This window comes from Poecilia formosa, unplaced genomic scaffold (assembly GCF_000485575.1).
Source record: "Poecilia formosa unplaced genomic scaffold, Poecilia_formosa-5.1.2 Scaffold18, whole genome shotgun sequence".
Classification (NCBI taxonomy): Eukaryota; Metazoa; Chordata; class Actinopteri; order Cyprinodontiformes; family Poeciliidae; genus Poecilia; species Poecilia formosa.
This window is the reverse complement of record NW_006799957.1, coordinates 2592176-2608547: the sequence shown is the minus strand read 5'-3', so window position 1 is coordinate 2608547 and position 16372 is coordinate 2592176. Positions and strand designations below refer to the sequence as shown.

At 37.4% G+C, this 16372-nt stretch overlaps 1 protein-coding gene across 2 annotated transcripts; it reads right to left on the bottom strand.

Annotated features, from left to right (window-relative positions):
* Nucleotides 1–686: 686 nt before the first annotated feature.
* alpl (alkaline phosphatase, biomineralization associated) lies at nt 687–14381 on the bottom strand. Of its 2 annotated transcripts, none has more exons than XM_007547010.2 (12): nt 14237–14381; nt 10241–10406; nt 8293–8409; nt 7110–7225; nt 5748–5922; nt 4752–4927; nt 4400–4540; nt 4212–4281; nt 3947–4081; nt 3056–3247; nt 2833–2952; nt 687–2225 (listed from the first exon to the last, which is right to left on the bottom strand). In XM_007547010.2, exons 2-12 carry the CDS (start codon nt 10311–10313, stop codon nt 1960–1962), a joined length of 1581 nt encoding a protein of 526 aa, XP_007547072.1. In that variant the 5' UTR covers nt 10314–10406; nt 14237–14381; the 3' UTR covers nt 687–1959. The 2 variants fall into 2 exon arrangements, with proteins under 2 accessions (XP_007547072.1, XP_016524418.1); XM_016668932.1 differs by lacking the exon at nt 14237–14381 and adding an exon at nt 13364–13672.
* Between the last annotated feature and the right edge of the window lie 1991 nt (nt 14382–16372).

The window sequence follows — 16372 nt, the reverse complement described above, 5'->3', positions numbered from 1 at the left end:
GCCAAAAAAACAAACATTTACATACTCACAAATAGATCAAAGCCAAATACTTTATCGAAAATCAAATTTTATTGGTTACACGGTACAGGTTCTGATTGAAGAAAATAATGAGTGAGCGATCTTGTGTTCATGAGAATGGAAAGTGTCCAGCTTGAAAAAATATATATTCTTGTAGTCAGTTTAACAAAATGATTCTATCATGTTCAGACACGAAAAACTTGTCTCCTAAAAGCAAAACGTTTCAGTGAGTAAGATAACCTGTGGGACTTACTTGGAAGAATGCGAGGTAGTTTCTATCTATTCTGTCATACAATATAAAACAAGTTCAGACATTCAGCCCTGAAGGTTTCTAATGCAAACCTGACATTTTTATACATGACTGAACTAGCTCTATACCCCTTACTGAGTCCAAAACTGAAGCTGCAGTGCTGTTTCTGATGTTATTGTGAGCTCTTCCCAACATTGCTTTAGGATTTTTTTTTGCATAACTGGTTGACCAGAATAATTCATACTGTCAAATTTAGTAAATTTGAAAATGAAGCCCATGAGACTCATTTAAGATTAAAAGTAACTTAAAAGAAAAAAAAAACAACAACATTGAAGCAGATAATAAACATACTTTTTATCACACCCACAGTTCTGTAATGAAAATGTTGTTTTTTTTTATTGGTCTGAATGTTTTGAATTAAACTTGTCGAGTTTTAAGTAACTGCTAAGTGTGAAATAATTAGAATTAATAGAAATAAAAGCTTTTTTGAAGGTGATATATCAAGCTTCCTTGAGCAGGATAGGACAGGTATGGCTGTTCAAAACGTGTTTGGTAGGGTTGCAAGGTGATGGGCTGGGCTTTGCTGGGGTTTCTAGGTGAGGAGCAGAGCCAGGTGATTTGTGACGTTACATTCTGGAGACTTTTGAAACGGCTCATTTTACAAACACCAAAAAACATTAACTTATTGCCAGAAAATGGTTTTCTTGTGCTGTGTCTGGAAGCATTTCATGTATAAATTAAATTATACATAAAATGTAAGCAAGTTTAAATGTGCATTGTCATAATTCATTAAAATATTTAAGTATTCCATTTCCATTAATTTTTTCCATTTTCTTCCGCTTGTCCGGGATCGGGTCGCGTGGGCAGGAGCTTCAAAAGGGAGGCCCAGACTTCCCTCTCCCCAGCCACTTCTTCCAGCTCCTCCGGGGGAACCCCAAGGCGTTCCCAGGCCAGCTGAGAGACATTGACTCAGGTCTCTCTTCACCATGACGGATCGGTACAGCATCCATTTCATGGCAGACGCTGCTCCAATCCTCCCCAAACGAATAAAAATTTGTTTAAGTACATGGGTAAGATCTGATAATAAGAAGAGATGAAATGGTAACAGACGCAAAACAGGTAAAAGCTTGCACAAAGGGCAAATGAACCAGGACCAAAAAAACAAAGAGTCACCTGCTACCTGACAACTCTCTTCCATAGAGACCCAAAAAGAAGTACAAAAATGTGCAAAATATGAATTTTGCATTGTACATCCCCTTTAAGATTTTCAATAGAATGTATGTATTTTTTCTTATGTGGCAGGAAGGTGATAAATAGGGTGGCATTTTCCCTTCTGACTTGTTTTCTTTTCCTGAAAGTGGGCTGACAAATCCCTCAAATCCCTCTCACTGCTTCCTAAGACTTTGTGGTTCAGCAATCTTTCTCATCTACATGCCTTCTTCACTGAACTGAAGACACTGTACCAGTGTTGCTGTACACTGTAATGGTTTAAAAAAAAATAATTTGAAAAATCACAAAATACTGGGGGCAGGCGCTTTTTTTAAATCGCTGGACGATAGTTTGTGATTTTGCTGATTTCGCATTACAAACATATTACATAAGACATTGCAAAATGAAAAGCACAAAGGCTAAAATCTTAAATGTGAAACAGATTAATAACGATATTAACAGGACAAAGTGTCTGAGGAGGGTCAGCACAGGAGCCGAGTGACTGTGAGAATGGTTGCAATGCTGGAGAACATTGGCGTCAAGCCCACTGCGCCGTCCTTCAACATGCAGTGATTCTTGTTCTGGCCGATACAAGCCGCATACGCCATCACATGGGGGATGTAGTTCTGCTCTTGCACCCCATGCAGCAGGTGAGCCATGGGACCCTTGGCAAAGACAGCCACGTCTTCTCCTCCATGAGTCTCCGCGCTCAGAGGCACAGCTGCCTGGGCCTGGTAGTTCTTTTCTTCTGCAAGACAGACACACAATGTGCTGTTAGTGGAAGTAGAAATCCATGGATGTTTACATGGTGCTTGTAAATATTAATATTGTAATATTAACTCCAGAGCCTGATGCTGCCACCACATTTAACTCATTGTATGGTGTTCTTTTGGTGTCCTGTGTTCTTTTGGTTTTGGGCCAAACATGCCATTTGGCACGACGGCCCAAAGGTTCAGGTTTGGTTTCACTGTGTCATAGCACGTTCTCACAAAATGTTTTTAGAACAATTTTGTTCTAAAAAGATTTTGTTCTTTAGCCCCATGTTCTTTGGATGCTTCTGTCTTTCAGTGCTACTCCTTAGTGGAGAAAAAAGTAGTTGTCAGAATTCCTGCATCTCCTTCAGTTTCTACTTTTTCTCAGTTTTGAAGAAATGTCCAGTTTTTGAAACATCCCTATTATGCTACATTTTCTCCAATTATCAGTGATGGCTACCTCAACCAACTTCAAGCTCAACAAATTTAACTGTCTCTTCAGTGTAAAGCTGGGATATAAAGCTTTATCATTGTTTGTTTGATTTGTAATGTAGCTGATGTAAATACATCCCAAACTTGAGCGAAACCAAAAATTCTACTTACCATATTTAGTAACAGAAGCATTCTCTCTTTCACCTTTGACAAGCTTGTAACCAGGTCCATTTCCATACAAAATGGAGGTATAAGACTTGTGGTCAACATCACTTGTCTTGGGGGCCAGACCTGTGGAGAGACAGCATTACGGATAAGACAAAGCTTGACCACCATTACAAAGAAAATACAACCTCACAGCTACACTTTATGTATTCAGTTTTCCATTACATACCAAATATTGTGTTTCCTCTGTGTGTGTAGCCTCCAAAGCTGAAAACGTGAGAATGGTCTGCAGTAACGACACTCAGGGTATCATGAATGCTGGTCAGGCGACCTGCAAGCCCGATGGCTCTGTCCATTTCTACAGCTTCATGCAAGGCCTGCTTGGCCTTGCCCTCATGGTGTCCGTGGTCAATGCGTCCTCCTGTCAAATAGATTTACATTTTACTAGGAAAGCAGGTTGCAGGTCATTAAATCAAATGTTACATTGGATTGTAGTACTCTGAGAGCTCATTCTTAATTCCCCATTCCTTTTGAATGGTTATTTTAATCAATCAAAGGGATTTTGAATTGAGAATGTTGCTTGTTTTAGCAATGTATGTTTTTTAAAAATGTAACAAATTGCAATTAATTCTATTAAGATGTTAACCGAGTCCCACCACTAGCTTGTATGAGCTAGTGGTGGGACTAGCTCAGAGCAAACTGAAAACAAAACCAGACTTCTAGAGTAAATGCTTGTATGTAACAGACATTTTTAATTGAACCTTTTTTTTAAACACAAAAATGCTCTGAAAAACGCTTACTGTAAAGCACCCCCTTACCACTCTCTCATTCTAACGTATTGCTAATTGTACTCTTCCTTCCTTTCCTAATTGCAGGAAGCAATTTGGTAGTTTTGTTTGCCTTCTGGACCGCAATACATCTTCAGCGACCGTTTTTAAAGCTTGGCTATCTCTTTATCAGGTTTATTTATTTTTCTAAGACCAGTATCGTATCATCTAAAAAAACAAATACTTCCTACAAGGGAAAAAGTGCTGAGATTTCATAGAGAGAAAGATTAGGTGATCCTCCAAAAAAATCCCTCATCAACTAACTGACAGACCAAACAGAGTCAAGTGCATACCCTCTACAAGAAGGTAAAATCCATTGGGGTTATTCTGTAGGATCTTGATGGCCACCTCCACCATTTCTGTCAGTGAAGGATCAGTATTGCTGTTCCTGTCCAAGTCATAAGGCATGTCTAAAGGTTCAAAAAGACCTGAAGAAATGGCCACAGGAGACAAAGAGAAGCAAGTTATTACACACATAATAGGAATACAGCGCATGCAAAGAGTAATATCTCGTCATTTGCACTTCAATGACTGTCTCATAATGAAAGTGAAACGTACCCAGCAGGTAATCCACATCTTTTGGATTCAGGGATTTGAGCTGCTCCTTGTTCCATACATAATGGGCCTTCTGTTCAAAGATTGAAATTAAAAATACTTTTAACATTGCAGTCATTTTATACATGAAAATATGAAATTGTAATTGGGGAAGTGAGAAAACAAGAGCAGAACAAGTAAAAAAAAATTACTTCATCCTTCATTTTGTTTTTCCATTCCTCCACCAGGTTTCTTTTGTCCTTCCGTGTGCCGCTATGCTTTATCATATCTGGATATTCGACATCTGACATGTTTTTGGGGTACATAAATTTCCTTCCTCCACCCATAATCACCTAAAAAGTGGAAAACTAGATTTAAAAGTCTTTAAATTGCTTTATTTTTTGTATTTGAAACACAACTAGGAAAGCTAAAAATTGAAATAATAATGCTTTTAATAAGAATACATAGCAAAATATTTTGACTTTATTACAAATAACTGTTTGCATTGCAATTACAAATGGTATTTCATAAGTATTAAAAGTCGTTGCTGGAACTCTGACTCACATTAATGTAGGGAATGTTTTCAAACAGCTGCCTGGCGATATCCTTGCAGCCGGACCGCAGCGCTTCATCTGGCATCTCGTTGTCTGAGTACCAGTCTCTGTCCACGCAGTGGGCGTAGGCGGCACTCGGCGTCGCGTGGTTCACGCGTGTAGTTGTCACGATTCCCACTGACTTTTCTGCAGTATCGACACAGAGAGAAAGAACTGCCTGAATCAGGGTTTCATTTTTGAATGAAGAACAGTGACACTGGAGACTTACAATATTTTTTTTATAATTTAGCTTTAGCTCTTTGAACCTAATAATTTGCAATATTATGTGATTCAGACTAGGATGAATGAAGTGAAAAGGTTTTAATACAGTTGAGGACATATAAAGCCACATTAGATGTATTCATAATTTAAAGGTGATTTATCATTCTTCCTTGAACAGTTTATTACGAGTCTAAGAGCATCACAAAACATGGTCGTCACATTTTTTTCAACAAAGTCAATGGCTGCTGTTATTTCCAGCAGCCATTGTACAGCAAATATAGTGGCAAAATCAGCTGGCCAAACATGCTAGAACACAGCTAGGGTTGTTAGTTAACAGGCTGGGCTTCGCTGGGGGTGCTAGGTGACTCTGTAAAATATCTTTGAGTGTCTTAATAAAGCACTATGTGATTTATACTTTTAATATCGGTACATAAAGGTGAGGAATGACAAACCAAAGTTTGACAACTTTTTATAAATTAGCAGGCCATAAAACATTTCTTTCAGACAAATGGATTTCACTCATCTAGTTCAAAAGTTCAAATGCTGAATATGAAAATGCATCAGCTGAAAAATGACCACAGAGCTTTTCTTCAAAGACTTTGAAGTCAGGGCCTGAAGCAATTAGGTCACTGAAGTGAGTATTCAGCTCACAATACATACAGCAACAATTCATTCTTATTTCAACAACATAAAAATGGCAAAACAAAATAATGCCAGTGTTATAATAAATTTAAAGCCTCCTCACTTGCATCCTTCGCCCATTTGAGGATGGAGGTGACCTCGTTGCCCTTTGTGGTGTTACACTGGGAGCGAACAGCTGCTGCACTCACACCAACAGTGCCCTCATTAGCCTTAACCCCGCAGAGGTAAGCTGTGGCTGTGCCCGCACTGTCTGGAACCTGAGCATTAGTGTTGTATGTCTGCAAAAAAAAAAAAAAACACAAGTCAATAATTTAGTTGTATTATTTATTTTTTTTGTTCTAATCACATAAAATAACAGAATGTAGTTTCATATAAATGTGCAGAGTGAAATGTGTCATAGATTCCCTGTAGTGGTATCACTGCAAAGACAAAGTACATTAGCTTCAGACAGAGGGTAGATGTTTCACATAATAATGCACATTTTATCAGATCATGTTTGTGTTGCCAAATATATAAAAAAGTTAATTCTAAGAGTTCTCAAACTCTGCAGCTGCATGTTTCATAATTTTTAAACATGTTTCACGTTAGTTATCTTGCAAGTTACAGTATGTAATTTTCCTTACAAATCACAGATCTCAATTTTCACACGGGTTTTTCTAGTCAGCTAAAATGCTTATCCAAATACATAGTTTGCTTATTGTCAATTCCCTGTGGGGATGTAAAATTTTAATGGTTTTCGAGATTATCGTTCATCAGGGTTACCACAAGGTTAGCTTCTGGCAGGCTGAAGTTATTGCACTAACAGTCTAGTCAAGATAAATTTATCAGTTCAGCAACAAGGCAGTTCAAAGTGGTTTATACCCTAAAATGTCATACAGTCATCAATTATGAAACATGCAGTAGATGAAGAAGATTAATTATGTTCATGTACAGCAGATGTTATGGTCAATGCTATTATCAGATATGGTTATAGTGCTTCCTATCATTTGCACTACATTACAACATATTTATTTTAAACTTTAATGCTTTGAAATGGCAATGTACAGCAATTTGAATTATTTACATGTGATATCTTTACACAACCTGTCATTTTTTCATGTATTTTATGTTTTGTTATGTAAATGGAAGTTTAGAAAAAACTGATAAAAAAAAAAAGAATTACACGAAGCCAAACTGACAATGCATGTAGCATTCTGTTTTGAGTTCTTAAAGCATTCTAAATAGCTTTAAGATAAGGGTTTTCTTAAGTTTAAAGTTCTGGAATTTGTCACTTTTTATTAAAGGTTGCAGGATATTTTGCCCTTATTAACAAAATATACACATACCAAACCTTTTCTAGGTATAATGCCTGGTATGTTTTGACTCTGACTCTGACAACATATTGAATGTTTTGACAGTCAGAGTCAAAACATTCAATATGTTTTGACTCTCAATATGTTGAGTCAATATTACATGATAATCTGACCTTGGCCAAAGAAACAAAAGGGAACTTGTCCATCTCCAGCTGCGTCTCTTCGCCGTTTTGTCCACTCAACTGACCCTTCAGTATCCGAGCTGCCGTCACCGTGGGGACGCCCATTCCTGAACACCAAAAGTAGGCTGACTTTTAGGATTGATTTCTCCATAAGGAACAGAGAGAGTCTGATCACAGATTCCTAAACATTCATACTTTTCACTCCCTGTTTCATCATTCTTAGTTAGCAACACATCATCTTGTTTTTACTGACATTTTAGAGCATCTTGACTGCTGTCAGGTGAAATATTTTCTTTGATTCGGATTGCCTCTAGTGATTGCAAAATAATGGGAGGACTGTGAAATCTGCAGGAGTCTGTTCAGATCTTTAACAAAGAAAACAGGCAAAATCCCAACAATATATAATTTACATACTATGTGTTTAAGCTTAGAAGAAGTAGGCATTTTCAGGTCTTTGTTGTTCATTTTTTTTAAACCTCAATGCTTAAAATAAACTGTCTACAGCATGCTAAAAAATGACGATGATGGAACGCAAATGCATATTTTCTAAAGTGTAGCTGTAAACTCTAGTTTGACCTGAGGGCTCTTTGTGTATATTTGAGGTTGTGTGTGTTTTACAAATCCTGTGGTCTACAAAGAAATGTTCAATTAAGTGTCAACACGAACAACAGATTATCAGTTGACCTGTGTAAAGCAAACAAACATATTCCAGTTAAACAAGTCTGCACATTTTCTATGGTATTCTAAGACTGGGCTAATGTGATTATGGATGCAGCAATAGGCAAGAATGCCATGCTGTGAATGCAGGGGTGAGAGATATCAGAGGCCCAGGGAAGGATGAATGTTGTTGTAGAACCAGAGAGCATCCCTACATAAACAGAAGCCCAGCGGTTTGATGGGAGCTCAGCAGCTTTGCTCACTGCTATTGATTCACTTCACCCCGGTAGAAAACATCTCCCTCATCCTTCAAAGCTGAATCCTTCAATCTTTCCACCAATTATTAAAAACATTTGAGCATTTTTGAGTCTTTAGAAGAAAAAAACAACTAAAACCCTGGAAGATTGGTAGTTATCTTTCTATAATTCAGATCCATCAATTTCAAATTTCATTCAACTTTGTCAAGGAAACTATCGTAACTTTTTGCAACACACAAAGTGTACAATCAGAGGCTTACCATCTCCGAGGAAGAGGATAAGGTTCTTTGCTTTCTTATTACTGAAGTCCTGCTCCAATGAGTCCTTCAAGGTCTGCTGAGCCCAGTCGTTCCAGAACTTGGGATTTTTCTCTTGTTCTGGGTAATTAAGTGAAGAACTCTGGTTAGATTAATACAAAACTAAGTCACAAAAAAATAACAGATAAGATTTTGCAAAACTGTAAATGTCCCGAAAAGTCACATGCATGGGCAGTTCTAGATAAGGGACAACAGGGGCCAATGTCCCTGTAGAAGTGGCACTGGCTGCTGCTATGGATCTTGTATTGCTCTGGCACAGAAACCATAAGTAATTGGAACAATTTCATTTTTTGCTTTTACAATTTTACTTTAACAGTGAGTTAAAAATTATAAGGTTGCACTATTAGCTTTCCCAGACCTCTTTAGGGGTCTGCAACGTGAAGCTTCAGAGATGCCAGTGACTCTGTCTTGTAATAAGATATTCTTTTGATAATTAGTGAAACACTGAGTCAATCAGAGAAATGTGCATTTGTCTTTTAGATATTTATTTAGAAGATCAGAGTAATAGCAAAATCATTTATTCTCAGAGATAAGGCTAGAGAGAGAAGTAGAGAACTGTACTTAAACTTGCAGTTTAAGAAGTTAAACTTAACACATACAATTCTCTTTAATGTCTTCTTCAGTCACCTACACAGGACCCCCCATCCAGAGGCTAATAATTAAATATGTGTCACTTTTGAATAACTGACTCTGACACACTGGGTTAATATTTATTTACTCCAAGATGATGGGAAAAACTGAGAGAAACTGAGGAAGTTTCTCTCAGTTTTTCCCATCTGTGGTTACTGGTACTTCTGGTACTTCTGTCCCTAAATCAAACCCTCCTTTGAGTTTCCACCAAAACTCAAAAAGAGTTTCCACCAAGACTCTTCCAAGTGGCAGTGGAAAGGAAAAGAAAAACACCTCCTCTGAAACCTCTGTTATCAGTTCATTCTTCTTGGTAAATAAGCCAAAGTTCCTATTTTGTCATCACAGTCTCTATGGCTCATTATTAAATGATAATATTTTGCACAACAGTTTTCTTTCATTCTGTTGTTTTGTGCCCACAAAAAAAGACATTGGCCTCACCCTGGCCACGTGGAAAATTTAGTCTGGAACAACCACATGTCATATGGCCTCATATTTACTTTAACCGTTAAAAATAATTAATAGAGTCTTAATCTAATATGATAGAAACCCAAATACAAAACATTTGTTCAGATGAAACATGACATTTCAAGAATGAATGTAATGCAGCAGAACTGACATATTTGTAACTTATTACAGGTGGTAGACGTCAAATTCACTTTTCAAAAACCTGAACTGTTTTCTTAGTTGAAAAAGTCTTGAATTCAGTCAGTAACAGTTCACCAATTTCTAAGTACATAATGACCCGCCTTTGCATCAACAGGTAAGATAAAACCCAGCTAAAATTGCAAAATATTCACCTGATTCTGATCTATATAAATATCTTTTCTTTTTTAAATCCCAACCAGAGTTCAGGAAGCTTGAGTGTAACCAAATCATAGCCACACAACAATGGTTAAAACACTGAAGCTCAAAACGGAATAACAAATTCTAAAACTGGACTGTTTGGATTTTTCTGTCACAGAACACAGTGACAGCTGTTACCCTAAAATACCCAAACCTCTGGACAACAGGATGCCCAGTGTTTGTAATAGCCTTATCACAATGGATTCCTGTTATGTCCTGTGGCGGCGGCAAACTGGCTTCAGCGGGTGAAATATCCAGTGTTCTGAACAGGATGTCCACGTGAACAAAAATCAACTTCCATGAACAGGTTAAAGGTTAAAACATACGCCTCCAGTCCTGAGAATATGTCCTTCAGCAACGATATCTATTCAACTACAAACAGCTTTTCTTCTTATTGTTCGGTTGCAGAGTAACTCACCAGGGAACTGTGGCATCCCCGTGCATCCAGAGATCAGAAAGGAGCAAGCGATGAGCAGGCCTGACGTCTTCATGTTGTGGTCTGAGTGCGGCTGATGCGTAACTCTAGACAGCCATAAGATGCCGCTTTGGGAAGCTGTGGAAGGCTGTCTGCAGCGATGTCACAGCTGCAAAAGAATAAGATCAGAGGCTAGTAATTAAATATGTGTCACTTTTGTGACACACTGTGTTAATATTTATTTACTCCAAGATGCTTTGACTAAAGACACCTGTATCAAGCAAATAACACTGCTCAAATCGGCAAGTAGGATATAATTCACTCTATGTAGGTGATTTTTAGATTTAGTAGAAGTGGAGTGAAATTGGTATGTTTATGTTGTAACGGTTAGTTTTGACGACAAACTTCGGAGCAAAGGAGCAAACAACTCTCTCCTTACTTCCTTAGAGACGATTCTTTGAATGCAGTCACATCTATAAAATTAACACAGTTTAGGTCAGAAGTTTGGATACACTTATCTTATACTAATATACTGAGTTGATCTTTTCCATATGCAGAATAAGTAAAAACTCACAAATCATAGAACATATAGTATACACCCTGTACATGTCACCAGTTCTTCACAGGGCAACGACACAGAGCAAACAAGCATGCACACACACTCTCTATGGACAATTTAGAGATCAATTAACATGCATTTATTTATGTTTAATTAGATTTAATATCTGTATAATCAGAGGAAAGTTGAACCAAAGTCACATTTCTTGTTTGTGTGTACAGACTTAGCCAGTAAAGCTAAATTTGAAGTTCATATTAATACTTTTTGTTCACAGCTAATTAATATTTGGTTCACAGATTTAGAATATTGCATAAGGCAGATTTTAAAAAGGATATTTTCTTTTAAAAAAAACCAGAACTATAAGAAAAAAACATATATTACAAATTTGTGTTTTTAAATTGAATTGCTGACATTTTTATGATAGTCTGATTTACTGAGCTTCAAACAATTAATGTTTGATTCAATCTTAGCAATTCTGTCCATTCTTCTTGGAAGAATTTTCAATTAAGTTGGTTACTTTCTTGTCAAATATCTGTCTTTAAACTTTACTCTAAATTTTTCAACAAGTCTAATTTTGTGGTGTAGGAAGAGGATTCTGATGTTAATATCAGAACGCTTTATCCATTATGAAACTAGCGTGGTAATGTATTTGGAATCGCTGTCCCATTGGAGCAGCAAATTGTCTCCAGGTTTCCAACCATCTGTTTGAAATTGTCTACCTCAAATTAAAGGGAAATTGTCTAGGATGTCCAGAAATAGCTCACGAACCACTGCAGGCTACTGAAACAACCAAAACAAAACAATAAATGGAAAACTATCTTCAAGTTCCTTGACTTCACCTCAAATCAATAGGTAAATGCCCTAAACAAACAAAGATTGATAGTAATCCCAAATACAAATCAAAACTGGTTTTGGACTGAATAAAGCAGGTTTACATTAAGCTTCTGAAGTTGCCCCAACATTAACACTTCCGTTTGAGGACTTTGCTTGAAAGTGACTGGTTTAATGGTGGCAACAAAAAGTGTTTTTGTGTTGTTTTTTGGCTATCGGGGTTTGTGTGTACATTTGAGTTTGTATGAAGAATATTTTGACTCTATGTGCATTAAAAAAAAAAAACAAACTAAACTCAAACTTGAGCACCCATTTTTTTTTCTTTATTAAAGTTTTACATTTGCCATCAGTTAAAAAGATAAAACAATTTAAATCAATCGATGTGTTTTATAACTAGTGCCAGTAATCAGTTATCCTTTCAAAACTAAAGGAGGATCTATCAATATGTGTTTATTTTTAAATGTCTATTAGGTTTGTTTTTACAGTTTGTTACAAGCTTCTATGACTCCCTATAGCACAAGCTCAAGCCAACACATCATGCTCAATTAAATCAAAATATGAAGAACTTTCTTTCCATTATGTTGCAGCAAAAAACTAGAAAAAGCTTAAAGCTGATGATCTTTTTATCAATCGAATTTTTAAAAAAATATGTCAATGAATGTGTTGTCTGAAACCTGCCTGTTTCTGCTTAAATATTTCATGTTGAACATATAAAGTAGATACTTTATATGTCAAAGTATCTACTTTTTGTATTACCTCAAGAGTGTTGTTAATGTTTGTTTATTGTAAATGTATGCTGATTGATCTGCCTATGTGTCCTGCCCTCCCAACCTCCCAGGTTCTTGTAAATAACACAAGTAAATAAGAATCTGTTCTTAATTACTAACCTGGTTAAATACAGGTTAAATAAAAACAGAGTATGTGAAATTTTCATTTTAACTCGAAGGGAATACGGAGAAGCAACATGCTCAAGCTAAATATTACCATCTGTTTTCTAGTCGTGAAAGCAGAACAGCAACAAAAAAAATCTATCAAAAAGTAGATCCTAAAAGCCCCAAAAGGTCTAAGGGAGAAATAACAGAACAGCTAAAGTTGAGCTTGAGGCCTCTCTGCACGCGGTTATGACCACAACAGGGGCCCTTATGGGGTCCTGGCCGGCCAGCCTTTCAACTATAATTATCCACACCCTGCTCCTTTCTTCCTTGTGCTTATGGTCAAGGTCATTTTAATGGGATTGAGCTGCAGAGCACTGAGAGGTTTAAGGGCCATAACAAAGCCGATTAGCAGCAAATGACTGACAGGTCACGTCTATGCCAGGAAAATAAAATAAAAGATTCTAGATATGAATTATTTCAAGACAAATTATTTTGCCCAGGTCTGATGAGAAACCTCTTGAATCTGTTTATAGCTTCCTGTTCCTGTTGTCCTGCACGCAATCCTCTTTAATGCCAGACTCTTTATAACTAACAGTCAAGTTCTTCATTAAATGGTTAGATTACTGAGTAATTACTGTATTTCTCACCAGTCTCTGCTCCGGTAGGTACCATACTAAACCTCCCCACTTTATGGCTGCCTCTAATAAAACTTCAAAACACCCGGACAGAAAATCTTGTCAGCACCTTCCAAAACCTAACCTAAATTGGGAACAGGGCCAGACTCTAGTAGTAGGTCTAATGAGAAACAGGCAAGTTGGAAATAAACAGCACCGAACACTGATGCCAGGCTGTTTTCTTTACCATTCCTCAGTTGCACTTTGCCAGTTGTGTCTGCAGCAGCAGCACAAGTCTTCAGAAGCGCCCAGGTCCACCAAGAGGCAGCGATCCTGCCAGTCTGCAGGTGAAGTAGCAAAGAAGAGCTAAAACTGCCACCATCAGAGCTCCAGACAGCAGTGTGGTGAGCAACACGTGAAACCCCGCTTCAGACATGACTTCGATGCTCCCAAACTGGTGCCAAATAGGGTTTCCAGTTTTTCCGTGTAGATGCAGATCATCTCAGGCTCAAACTGCCAGCAGGTTGTTGTAGCAAGGCATGGATTAGGCTTTTTATTATGATGTAAGTGGAGCAGATGAGGGCTTACCTTCATACAGCTTAATCAAAATGAAGGAATGAGTGAGTCCTTTACCCCATCCTGCCAGGATTTCTAGTTCTAACCACCACGGCTGGCAGGACACAGAATCCTGGCCCCACTTTTAAATGGGCAACTTGTTTTGCTTCTCACATCCAGCCTCTTGCATGCTCAGAATGACTAAAAATATATCTGTATTTACCACACAAGCTGGGGCTCAACCCAATTTTCTGCATACTTTTTAAAGGGTTAAGGAGAGAGAAAAAAAAATCACAAAATAATAAAAAAGAAGAAATCCTACACAAGAAAGGTACAAAAGGATGCGCGCTTTGCAAAAGCATCTGTGCAGCAGGCTACTAAAATCCTCTAAAACAAGCCCAGAACTGCTTGTTTTAACAATCCTGTAATAAACTGTAGCGAGAAAAGCGCGCAGAAAAAGACGATCGCAACGCATTTATTCATCTCATCTCACCGACAGCGTGGTGTCTCCCAAAGAAGCCGGTAGTGTGTTGCAAAACAAAAAGTTTATCACAGTTTTACTTACTACGGTGGACTTTGTGTGGCACAAATCTACATCCAAATGTGTCCGCGGTCAATTCAGCTCCCTTCACCTTGAAGTCTATGTTCTTTGTGCTGCGTTCACGCTGCTTTTTATAAGGCCGCACTTGTCCGGATCCCAGAATAGCGGTCTGTAACCCACGAGGAAGGAGAGAGAGAAAAAGCCCTTTAGAAATAACGATTTACTGCTGCTGTGGGAATACAGACCAAGAGCGCCACCTGCCTGTGGATCCACGCACTGCTTCACGATAGACTGTCATTACAACAAGTGGTCACACTTGAGTAAAAAGCTCCAATAATAATAATAATAATAATTATAATAATTATAATACAGCAAATTCTGTAAACTTGCTGTATTCATTATACCATAAACAGTTTTTTTTAAACTGTAGAAGCACTAACGAGTTATGTTTTGTTACACTAAAACTACCATATTCTTAGCACTGTACTATCTACTGCATTTGTAATTTTAATTCTGGCCATCATTCATAATAGTTTAAACTGTTTTTCATTCAGCACTTACTCTGTAAATAAAAATGAAGGAATTTTAAGCTTTTATAAAAGGAAAGTCACAATGAAACACAACACAGTTGTATAGATTTGAGGTCAGACATGATAATCTTATCTGGATAAGTAGAAGGCAATTGAACATCTCTTGAAGTTCAAGAGATGTTTCATGTTTCATCCAAACGGCTTCTTCTCTTCTTACCATAATCAGAAGTAACAAGGTTTTAAGTTGTAGTCTGAAAAATTGCATTAAGAGGGCCTTTAGGGTCACAAATAGGACAATCAGGACACATGAGTCACTACCATACCCTCTATTCAACTCAATGTTTGGATTGTTGTTGCTTGACAAACAAGAATGTCCCTAGATGACATGTGAGTTGATAAACTAATGTCTCAAGTGAACTGACATCGCTTAGGGAGACAAGTCAAGATTTCATTGTTGATAGAAAGATGAAATCTGGTGTTACTTCTTTTATTTGGTGTTGGCTTTTCACATTTAACATAGATGGATTCAAAGTTCCTACAGTTACTATGCATCTTTAGGCTATCTTTTAATGGTCTAGTTGCAGTGGCAGATTGATCAGAGTTCACTAAGATGTTCAAAGCTTGGGTTATTTATTATAGCCCAACTCTGCATTAGACCTCTCTGGAGTTTGTTGGTTTGTTCATTAATGTTCTCTAAAGATCCGAAACATTTGGAACTGCTATGTTTTTTGCATGACTATACATGTTTAAACATTCCTTTGTTCCTGTCATTTTTATTTCCATGTCTATTTTCTTGTTTATTTGCGATATTTTCAAATTGTCATTGCTTATAACCTCTTCTGTTTGAGGCCTATTTTTCATCCTCTTGTCCAAATTTACAAATGGTCTCCCAAACCTCTAAACATTTCCATATTCAAATAATGTGTGTATCTGGGCCTTTCTACATGCCTATCTCGTATTTTGCTGCACAATAGGACTTCCTCCACTGTTGATATTCAGTAAAAGCTCTTTGGTCAGTTTAACATTCCCTCCTTTAGATGTCGCTGTAGGACATTTTTCTGTCACTACTCTCAGATTATCTAAGGTTTACCTGAATCTTTGCGTCATAAAGGACGCAAAAGGCATAGCTATTTACATGTTTTTTAACCTATCAGTTCCCATTTTAAAATAATTCAACGCAATATCTGTTTGAACAACCTCCTGTCAAGCTGTTGTGTAATTAGCCCACTTGTGTCTTTGTAAATCCAGTGGGGTAAAGTGGTGGGGGAGGGGATTTCTACTGTAGCCTGTGAGTACATTTCGATTATTGTTAAACCCCACTTATCTGATGTTCACACAGTGCATTTAATGGACTGTTGAACCTGCGTATCAATATTTTCAGAGTAAAAGCATGCCCTGAGCGGCCAGTCAAGAGCTTTCATCACAGCTTGTGTTTTTCTACCAACCTCATTGGTTTCCTCTTCTGAGAATTTAGCCCAGTGTTATTTTGAGTTAATCCTATTGTTGCTTCTCACTAGTAAAGAAATATAGTTTATTGCTATTTATAGCATACAAGTGTACAGTGGTGTGCTGTAGTATACATCATATAACATGTACGCTACAGTGTAACAGTGTAACGTACATCTTACAC

What these genes read in the sequence shown, in the direction of transcription:
- alpl (XM_007547010.2), bottom strand. Translation starts at nt 10,313, where the DNA reads ATGAAGACGTCAGGCCTGCTCATCGCTTGCTCCTTTCTGATCTCTGGA. An exon ending in CTTTTGTTTCTTTGGCCAAG is followed by an intron (nt 5,923 to 7,109) that starts GTCAGATTATCA and finishes TTTTTTTTGCAG; the next exon opens with ACATACAACACTAATGCTCA. An exon ending in CAAATGGGCGAAGGATGCAA is followed by an intron (nt 4,928 to 5,747) that starts GTGAGGAGGCTT and finishes TCGATACTGCAG; the next exon opens with AAAAGTCAGTGGGAATCGTG.